We start from the raw sequence: 10,925 nt of genomic DNA on the forward strand, positions 1-10,925 counted from the left end.
ATCGGTGTATCACTCTAGATTTTCTTGTCTTTCTTATAAAGCAGTGTTGGTCATCTCTATTCTCTTTGAGATATCTATTTGTATAGAATTATTCCGAAAAGAATAGATAAAGTTAAAAACTTTTTATAGTATAGTTCCATAATATAATTGAGAAAGCTAAGAATAATATCAGAACTTGAGATTAAAATTGATTATGACAAATGACAAAACATGTAAAGTTATTCGGATAAGTGCTTAGCTAAGGAGGAACCCGTGCTGGTTTTGGATTTTGGACCCCCATTAAATTGGACGCATTTCACATCATCTTAATTTATATTAGTAACAACTTTTTTATAAAAAAAATAATTAAAAAATATGAATATTTTTCTATAATTAATAGTACTAAATTTTAAATTTCTCATCGTACTTTTAATTAGATATATATGGAATATTTATTGATTGTTTAAATAACAAATTTCCTCTAATATATATAGGTTGGGTGGTTTAATTCTTATTGAATTACTATATGGATCAATCATATATTGCCACATGGCTAGTTATGAAGCTAAACCTAATCAACATTTAATTTTAGGGATATTTTTAAGTCAAAAGATAATTTGAGGGTATGTTTTGTTCAATGAGGGAAAAAAAAGATATTTGTGAGCCAAATTCAATATATTAGGAGCATTGTCGGTATTTTTACGATAATAAGTTAACAATTACTCCCTCCGTTCATTTTTACTATGCCTATAGGTATTTTACCAAACTATGCCTATTAAATGATGTTTAATATTAAGTCTTGAAATATAATTTGAAGAAAAAGTATTTAATGCTTAGGATAAACATGAAAAAATATTATTGACTTTTCTTGATATGTCAAAAGTGACAAGTAAAAATAAAAATCTATTTTAGGAAAAAGTGACAAGTAAAACTGAAAATGATTATTTGCTCTATTTAATTTATATAGATATTTTACCAAACTATGCCTATTAAATAATGTTTAGTATTAAGTCTTGAAAAATAATTTGCACAAAAAGTACTTAATGCTGAAGGTAAACATGAAAAAATATTATTAATTTTTTTTTGATATGTCAAAAGTAACAAGTAAAAATAAAAAAATATTTTAGAAAAAAATGACAAGTAAAACTGCACGGAGGAAGTAAGAAAATAGCGTTGAACTTTATAATAAATTCTTAAAAGAATAATAATAGTGTTGGAGTTACAAGAAACATTTCAATATTAAAATATTTAAAACATATTAATAGGCATAAAGTGGGAAAATGATTATTTATTCTCCAAAAAAGGGGTCAAATATACTACTACTATTAAAGATGATTTAAATATATTTCTTGTCATCAAATGTTTACTTTCATTAAACTTTTTGATCTAAATATACTTTTTCTCATTATATTTAACACAAATTTACCCTTAATTTTGACGAAAAGACACGTGGTGTCAAGCTAACATCAACTGACTCAACCCCATTAACCAACTACGAGCCAAGAAGATCTAGGAGAATAAACTTTACAGAAGTTAACTGTATCAACAACTTTCTTGATAACAGTAAGTGCAATTGAGATATCATCTATTTTTATAAAATATAAGGCAAACCAAACAAGAAGAAAAAGATAAGATTAAGTCTAATTATGGTGAACAAAATTGATCTCTTGTATTTATGAAAACAAAGATTTTGTAATCATTTACTATCATTGTAAAAGATTGGTCGTACAGCAGCCTTAAAATCTTCATAAAACCTTTGCTCTGAGAACATGGAGGCTCGTTTCCTTGCAGCTGCAGCCATCTCCAACCTCTCAGTTTCTGGCATCTTAATGACTTCAATGATGGCTTCAGCAAATTCCTCTACGCTCTCGGCAAGAAATCCAGTCTGCTTTCCATCTTCTGGTAACACAATATCCATCCTTGGACCAGCTGAATTATGAGCTGAACGAAACCAACAAACTTTGGAAGTTAAAATGATCAGCTAGCATATATTTCCATCAAGTCCCTAACTGATCCTCGTATTAGTTACATTTGTAACAAGCTCATTACATATGACTTATGTGCACCAACTTGAGGGTGTGTTTTAGAATATTATGTATATAGTGTGCCACATGGAAGAAGATTATTATGTACTATGTAAAGTATAACTATAAATAGGACTTACTGTAATAATGTAGATATACATCTTAATAATATTTTCCCGTGTTTTTTCACAGAAGTCAAATACAGGGTGAAGGAGAAACAACACAACATGACTAACCAATTGGTATAGCGCCAGCAGCCATGTATTCCACTACACTTATGCCGAAGTGCTCATCTGTCATGGAATGGATTCCAGCTACAGCACCACCCAGAAGCCTGACCAAATCACTGCATCAACAATAGATTAAAAATGAGAATAAAGCTTTTATTAAACACACAGAGAGGTAACAGCACTAAAGATATCCAATCAAGTCTAGTTAGCTTTTTACAACCATGCATAATATTACTTCTCTCTGTGTATTACAATGACCTGAATATCCAGCCAATTTTTAAATTTTTTAAATTAGTTTTTCTTTTGGGAGGAGGTAACCAATGCAAAAAGTCCGTCCCAGATGGAACTCTTGCCCTAACAAATAGCTTCAAGCAATGAAAGAAAAGTCTGGTCCAGACAGTTTAACAAAATCATGCCTTGGAGTTCAAGAATTTCCGACTACCAAAATGGAGTTGTACTACTAACCTGTACAAGACATTCTTGTGGAACTCAACATGATCATCCACATTCAATTTAATCGCTAGATCCTTCAAATTTTGCAACCTTTTCTCATCCGCTTCATTCCTACAACTACCCACTAGTTGGATTTTCGGCCTTGGCAGATCTTGGTCTAACTTTTTTATGGCAACTGCAAATGCCTCAAGTTGGAGTGGGTGTGCCTAACTCATGAAAAAAAAACAAATTTTACAGGACATCAAGGTTGCAATATACCTTGAAACATCTGCACAAGTATGGGTACCTTGATTTCCACAAGGACTACATAAAAATGCCCACCTTCTCTGGACGGAACTGAGCGACAGATACTATCTTCGGAGGCTTCATTGACTTTTCCAGCGGAAGCACCTGTCAAGAGCAACGCGATGTTTGGCTTATATTATGCAACAATGCACCTTCTTAAAATCCAACCCAGACTCAAAACACTATAACAAAAATTGTTAAGACCTTCAAAGGAGGAGTTCGTAATGTTATTTCCTTAAATTTTCACCAAAGAAAAGAGCCATGAAAGTCCAATAAGATTGAAAGGAGAAATCTGTCTGGATATTACATTCATCCTACTCCCATCATATACTTTATAAACTCCAAAACGCAAGACAATACTTATAGTTAAAAAAGGAATTGAAAAGGCTAATAGTAAGAATATTAGCCTCGATATTAAATTAAACAAATCTACAGAAAAGGAGAAAAACATTAACAAGTTTAGGCATCAGGAGGAGGAAGAAAGGCTATATTAACACCAAACAAGTAAACTACAGACCTGAAGCCCAGAAGTATCACAAGGAGGATACACACGCCTAATTCGAGCTGGTATTCCCCACAGATTCTCAATATGAGATTGAGTCCATGAAGAATTAACCATTGCAAGGTGTGCACAAGAACCAACGATACTGTACAGCCAGGCAAATAATGCATAATAAATGACCTTGAACCGGGATAGTATTGCACTGCCAGAAAAGTAATTTCATTAGCTTCATGCACAGATACAATACAAGCAGATGAAAAGCAAAGAATTTACAAGCTTGTCAAATTCAGTCACTTGAATATATAATTTCACAAGACTCGCTAAAACATCTAGATGTACAGTTCACTGAGAATCAGAGTAACATCTAGCCATAATATGCCAACATATCTTCTTATGACTGCCAGTTAGTGTATGAACACATTAATTTGATAAAGATATATGCATACATGTGACAAAGTCTAGTGGAAAAAATTGTTAATAATGATTTGGGAAGATAAAAGATACAAGCAGATCAACAATTTTTTGTAGGGGACCTTGGCACCACTTAGTTGACAGACAACAAAAATGGCTCGCAAAGCTAATTAGGGTTTTTACCTATTTGTTTCAACAAGGTAGACAAACCTGAAGGTGCTTAGTTCCACGTAATACCACCAAAAACTTCCACCCAAGTGACGTCTTATCATGAAATCCTATAGATGGCATATGCTGATATAAAGTAGTTGAACTCACCTCTTGGCAATAAAGGAATCATTGTTGTACATTGAACTGCGCCCACGAACACGGGACAGCATGTCTAAACTGATAGTTGGATAATGAGTATAGGAAATAACTTTGCATCCAAATATACGAGCAACTGGATAAGTAAAAGCATATCCACTGGTATCAAAGTAATATATGGGTGTATATTTGCACAAAGCTTCCCAAGCAAGGTAAATTGATCCAAGGCTTTGACCAATCATTGTGAAACGAGGGTAAGTGGTTTCTTCGACCCACTTTCTCCTATGCAAATGGACCACCTGATGCGCAGGATATCAGTAATCTTGAGCAAAAATGACATTGAATGTGAATTCCGAACTACGACATTATGCAACAATCATTTGTACAGGGTTTTATACGTGATAGTGATTACCACCATCAAACATATGCCAGTGATGAAGCATCAACAAAAGAAACACAAAATGCAGCAACACAGGTAAAAGGAGTGTACAATATAGATATCTCAAAGTACAAACTAACATGCATAAATAATAAGTACAAATCAAAATAGATTAGAAGCTCCTTGTTAAAGAATGAGCAGGAGGATTTCAATGTGTTATTAGGGGTAAAGTCTAGAAAATCCAACATAGAGGAAGCAGAAAGACTACATGGTAATGTTGAAATCCCTGCTAACAAAATGCCTGTCAAGAAGCTAGGAGTTCCCCTGATAACTACAAACACTTGATACTCCACTGTAGTAAAGAAGCGGTGGGATTTGAGACATGGGCGGGGAAGAGGGGAAAAAGATAACGAAAACACGGGTAAAAGAGAAATAGGAAGTTGTTTGTATACCTAAACAGCAAAGGAATATCAACCCATCCTAATGCTGGATATTTGGAACAAAGCTTCCATCATCACACCTAAACACTACATGCTATTACAAAGTATGGCATGTGGATGAAATAGACACACTTTCTTAAAACCTCGAGGAAATACTCCCTCCTCTCTTTTACAATTTATACAGCGATCTTCTATCTGTGACTTTCCAAAATGTTTTGAGACTATTCCAATTTCATTCTACATTCACAACTTTTAAGAATTCAAATTCATTAAACTTTTTTAATTACCATACAATAAAAAAAAACATTAAAGTTTTAAACTTAAACATGACATTTCCTATCAAATCAAACTTTTCCACCATCAGTGATATCATACGCAAGTCATATTAGCGTCTTACAATCATATCTACTCAAAAACTATCATACAAAATGAAAAGAAAGAACCGTCCCCGCAAGATGGTAAGGCGAGTAAGTCCAATGCTTTAGGCCTCAAAACATAGCAAGTATCATTATACATACTTCATCCTTGTTAATTTAAGTGTTTTAAATCTGTTTTTTTTTTATATGTCTTTCAATATTTGGAACTTTCTAATTCCAACATGTGACCACGAGATTCAAAGCGCATTTGGTGCATTACCCTTGCACACATCTTTAGCTTGAGACCACAAGATTAAAAATTTTCCCTTATTTCCTTACATTCCATGTATAGTTAAGCTAATACACTTGAATTTAAATGGAGGGAGAAATAAATTTATTTATCAAGTTATTACTGATAAACTCTGTTTTTTCTATATACGATGAGTTCAATATTTTAAATTTTCAGCACGATTTTTCTTAATCTAACTTATTTAAACACGGGAGAAGTAAAGGGATTACCTTAGGAGGGTGAATTAATTTGACTCCAAATCGATCAAGGGCACGAGCAGTAAGACTGTGAGGAGAAGCATCGAAATCTCCTGTATATATTACACAATCTAGATTAGGGTTTTCATCTTGGATAGCTTTGACGGCACACCACAAGACTCGTTCTCCACCACCTCCGTCGTTGGTGTATGGGTGGAAGATCCCGACAGCCTTCTTTTTGTTTCTCCGGCCATTGATTACCAGTAACAGTAACCTTATTGCTTGAGCAATTAACAACGTTACGGCAATAGCAGCACCGATCAGAAGCCAATTAGAAACCCCCATTTTCGAAATGAAAGAGGAGACTTCTGTCTTTCTTTCTTGTTTTATTTCGAGAAAAGTTCCAAAATAGTTAATACTCAAAGCCTCCTTGACTTTTCACATGTAGAACTAAGGGGTCGTTTGGTTTGAAAATGAGTTATGATGGGATAAATTATGTTGGGATAAGTTATATTGAGATTAGTTATGATGGGATAAATTGTGTTGAGATTATTTTTTATTGAGTGTTTGGTTTGTTGTATTCAAAATAATAAATTTTAAGAATAATTTATTTGTTTACAAAAATGCCCTTCATTAATGTAAAAAGAGATATAACAAAAGGGTTGAAAGAGACATTTTTGTCATTTACCTATTTTATCCCGGGATAAGTTATCCCGGGATTACTATACCACCCCAAGAGAGGGATAACTTATCCCGGTATTAATTATTAATCCCGGGATAAGTTATCCCGAACTTGCCAACCAAACAACAAAATAAGCGGTACTATAATTTAATCCCGGGACTATTTGGTATTATCCCTCACACCAAACGACCCCTAATAGTTTCTCATGTTTGCAATATTGATGCACTTTTGGCCCTTCAAACTTTTGCCTATATTTTAACATTATTTTTGTCCACAATTATATGTAAGAAATATCCAAACGTTTTTTAAATATATTTAGTAAAATAATAACATTATGTGAGAGAAGGTGAGAAGTAGAACACTTTGTTCTGTTGAGTAGAAATATTAATGCAGTTAAACTAAGAATATTTTAATATATGACGTCGGAAGAAAAGAAAATTTTATACTATTGCACGTGAAATAGCTGTGATGAACCTCTCGACTTTATTTGCAATACAATTTTTACTAAATAAAACAATGTGTTTTTCTTTTCACATTCTCTCAGATGAAGTTATTATTTTCACTAAATATATAAAATGACAATTGAATATTTCATACATAAATTATGGATAAAATCAATGTTAAAAATGAGAATTTTTTTGGAGGAGGACCAAAAGTGCACCAATATTGCAAACATAACAGACTATTAATGCTCTATGTGAAATATAAATGATGACTTTGAATTTTAATCCAAAGATGAGGGACTATTTTGGGTCTTTTCTCTTTTATTTCTTTCTGGCTAAATTTCAAATTTTGGTGGTAATATTATTTTAGGGCTTATTGGATGAGATTTTGTGTATTTCTAGTTTAAATTAAAATAGACCTAAATATTAGTCATTTAATTTTAGGAGTTGCTTTGGAGATGAGAATTATTTACTTTTTTTTTTGGAAGTTTTTTGTTTTATTTAAAATCAGTGATTATAAAAAATTTCAATTCAACGTGGAGTTATAATTTAAATTTGAAAAAGTGTTTTAAATATGTTTTTCAATTTTATCTTCGTAAATTTCAAAGGGTAAAGGATCGAACTTGTTGTTGGACTATGCAAAATGAAATAGATTTGTCTCCTTTAATAGTTTGAGGTCAAATTTATCCATGCTAGAATAAATTTGTCATGAATTTTAAAGGAGAGAAGCTTAGCACCTGATGATTTCATGTGTCACACTATTTAAGGATTATTATTTTTTAAAATAGATGATAAATATAAATCTTTCACATAATTTGGGGGAAAAATTAACTCTTTCATATATGTCAAAGGTAAATTTGATTATTTTTTTCTAATCAAAGGACTATAGCGAATATGTTTTTTTTTTTGTTTTATTTTTTATGAGATATTTTTATTTTTATACATAAGAGATTCGAAAAGATTTTTTTTCTATTCAATTTATAAATGGTTATCTAAAAAAACACACATTTATATTTTTATATCATGTGAATAATATCTCTTTTGTCCAACAATATTTGTCTAATAGACTTTACACACTTCTTAGGAATCTACAAATAAAATGTTAATTTTACTATATCACCCTTTGAATATATCTTGAAAAAATGTAATAAAAAAATAAATATAATTAATGAAGGTGGGTGTTGTTATTTTATTTTATTGATCCCTAAATTTTCGAACAGAGCGTTGTTGTCTGCGAGAAAAATTTCCCATTCTTCTAAAAATTGAAGAAAAATGGGATAAGGATAATTTAGGAACTAAGTATAAAATTATTCATTAATTTCATAAGGTGAACAAGTATTGTTGGACATCCTAAAATAGTATAATTGACAACTATTGTTGGACAGAGGGAGTATATTACTAAATCTAATGAGTTAAACTTAAATTAAAGTAAAAAGAAAAAGTTTTCTAGCTTTATAAATGGTGCTGCATGCCTAATTAATGTTGGACGATCCCTGCAGAGCCGTGAATGTGAACGATATAAAGAAATAGAGTAAACATAAAGCCCTTGGAAACTCACTTCATCCCTACCTTTACCTAGGTGAAGATATAAAGGACGCTACATTTTTCAACAAGAAAATGTAACGTTTGGTATGGTCCAAGTTTCCGATTTACTCTCTCTGTCCACTTTTATTTGTCATGCTGTGTTTTTCAAAAGTTAATTTAACTAATTATTTAAGTTAAATTAGATTACGTTAATTTGATATTTTTTTTAAAAAAAATAGATATTCAAAAATTATACGAAAAATACTATAAGTTGCAATTTTTTGCATATCAATATGATGAAAATATACATCGTAAAATGTTGGTCAAAGTTCTTATTGTTTGACTCTAAAAAAGGAAACCATGACAATTAATTGTGGACGGAGGGAGTATATACTCTCTCCATCCACAATTGTTTGGCAGGTATACTAAAAATAGATGTCCAAGATTAATTATCAGTTTAAACAATCAAGAAATAATTAGTCACTTTTTTTCAATTCTGCCCTTAATGATAATGTAGTTCAATTGAAAAGTTATGTGGACTTTTGATATTCTTGGTATTGTAGGGTTATATTAGTCAAATTACACCTTGTATTAAATTTTTCTTGAGAAATGTGCATGACCTTACCCTGACAAACAATTGTGGACGGAGGGAGTATTAAGAGATAAAATGTCAGAGCAGTTGCCTCTTCCTTGGCTGATCCAAGCGAGCTCTTACACTATGAAAATTTGTAATGAAACGGTCATCACAACCGTCACTGACCGCCTAGCTATCGTGAACAGTAGCATCTCGAACTAAAGAGTGTACTCCAAATCCATTTGTTGGAATTGATGCTGTAAATAATGGAGATCTGTTGCTGTTTTATGTGAAACAACGATGCCTAATTATTCAATTTAAGCGCATGTTGGTATTGGATAATGTAACTGTTTTCCACATGAATTGTGTTCAGGTACTTACTGGCGGATAGTTCCATCACTTTTATAGGTCCTAGAAACATAACCCAAAAATCTACTCTATCAAATGTATCCGGAGGTCGAGGCTAGAAATTTGAAATTAGAAGAATTGTTGATGTTGGTTATTTGACTGGTAAGCTTTGTAAGAAGCCAAATCTGCTGAGTAGTACACTAGAAGAGTTGTTGGGTGAAGTTGGCGTTGATATTAAGAAGCCTGTCATTAGTGAAGGTTCAATGCGTCCTAATTGGTAGTCGTCTTCGATTCTATCGGAGGAGGAGGTGAAATTGGCTATATATGAAGTCCATTCGTGCTATCAAATTGCAAGCAAGCTAATTACTGATGCGACAAGTGCAATTGTGCCGCGTGCGTAGTAACTTAATTTAGTTGTGTATAGTTGTTATTTATGAATCTTAAAGGCTGTTTTGCTAGGTTTCCCTAGTATTACTAGTTCGTTACTAGTTCTGAGTCAACTTTTTTATTAAGGATCTTTTGTGTTATGGAGATCTATGCATGAAATATCAACATTTCTCTTGGTTATTTTTCCTTATTTTTCTATTTTTATCTCTTTATAATTCAAGATAGATTAAAGAATGTTTGTGCGACTTGTCATGGTTGACAAGGGCTACATTAAAAAGCTAGGCTTAGAATGAGAAAGGTAAATTATTTTTATGGAGGACTTGATTGAGTGCTCTTTGATGAGGATGACCGAGGCGAAGATGCCAATGAGTTGACGAGGGCTTGGTAGAAACATAAGCCATTGGAGAGGAAGATTTGCGGAGTTGCGGACTGGCAATTGGATAGTGAAAACAAGCAAGAAGAAATAATTATTTACGGTTTGCTAGCTCTTATGCATACCTAAACAAAACGTGTATTGAAATCATTGTTTCATAATATACTTTGCAGAACTTCCCACCCACACCCGATCCCAATCGTCTTCTCCAGCAAATCAAACCCAAATTAACCCCTTCGTCTTTTTCGCCGATCATCATATCTCAACTCTTTTAAATGATAAGAAAATATCATTTAAAAGGAAATGAGGAAAGTACAAGATTGTATCTTCACAAAATGAAATTTTCATAAAAGTCACAAGTTAATGCCCTCCAAATAAGAAAAGATAGTAAGAAGAAAGCAATACCATAACTATGCTTTCTTTATTGAGATATTTATCAGTTAATAGTTAGTCCACGTCATTGTATACTGTTAGTTAGTTACAATCAGTTAGAAAGTTTGTTAGAGATTGTTAGCAGTAGATTTTCAGTTAGTTCTATAAATAGCTTAGTTCATAGTTGTAATCTCAGATTGCTTAATTCAATACAGAGAGATTTGTTCTCTTATTCTTCACATGCTTCTCCGATGGAGATTGCACAGTTTCACCATTCTAGGTGAATTCCTTACTTCCTAATTCATCAATTTGACATGGTATCAAAGCCTGGTTACTCTCATTAGATCATTAGATCATTTTTTTTTCAATCG

The 10,925-nt window shown here is 32.3% G+C and overlaps 1 protein-coding gene and 1 pseudogene across 1 annotated transcript; one reads left to right on the plus strand and one right to left on the minus strand.

Moving 5' to 3' along the window:
- Window positions 1-1,594: 1,594 nt before the first annotated feature.
- LOC125864343 (GDP-Man:Man(3)GlcNAc(2)-PP-Dol alpha-1,2-mannosyltransferase) lies at window positions 1,595-6,238 on the minus strand. Its single transcript, XM_049544303.1, has 7 exons — window positions 5,885-6,238; window positions 4,203-4,489; window positions 3,489-3,675; window positions 3,008-3,076; window positions 2,699-2,892; window positions 2,240-2,349; window positions 1,595-1,920 (listed from the first exon to the last, which is right to left on the minus strand). Exons 1-7 carry the CDS (start codon window positions 6,194-6,196, stop codon window positions 1,676-1,678), a joined length of 1,404 nt encoding a protein of 467 aa, XP_049400260.1. The 5' UTR covers window positions 6,197-6,238; the 3' UTR covers window positions 1,595-1,675.
- Window positions 6,239-9,167: 2,929 nt separating this feature from the next.
- On the plus strand, window positions 9,168-9,823 carry LOC125864080 (uncharacterized; annotated as a pseudogene).
- The last annotated feature ends 1,102 nt before the right edge of the window (window positions 9,824-10,925 follow it).

The sequence above is a fragment of the Solanum stenotomum genome, chromosome 5 (assembly GCF_019186545.1).
Source record: "Solanum stenotomum isolate F172 chromosome 5, ASM1918654v1, whole genome shotgun sequence".
NCBI classification, from domain to species: domain Eukaryota; kingdom Viridiplantae; phylum Streptophyta; class Magnoliopsida; order Solanales; family Solanaceae; genus Solanum; species Solanum stenotomum.

Coding starts and splice junctions, on each gene's coding strand:
- LOC125864343 (XM_049544303.1), bottom strand. CDS start 6,196: ATGGGGGTTTCTAATTGGCTTCTGATCGGTGCTGCTATTGCCGTAACG. Junction 4,490..5,884: donor AATTAATTCACCCTCCTAAG/GTAATCCCTTTA, acceptor CCTGCGCATCAG/GTGGTCCATTTGCATAGGAG. Junction 2,893..3,007: donor CTCAGTTCCGTCCAGAGAAG/GTGGGCATTTTT, acceptor TTCATGAGTTAG/GCACACCCACTCCAACTTGA.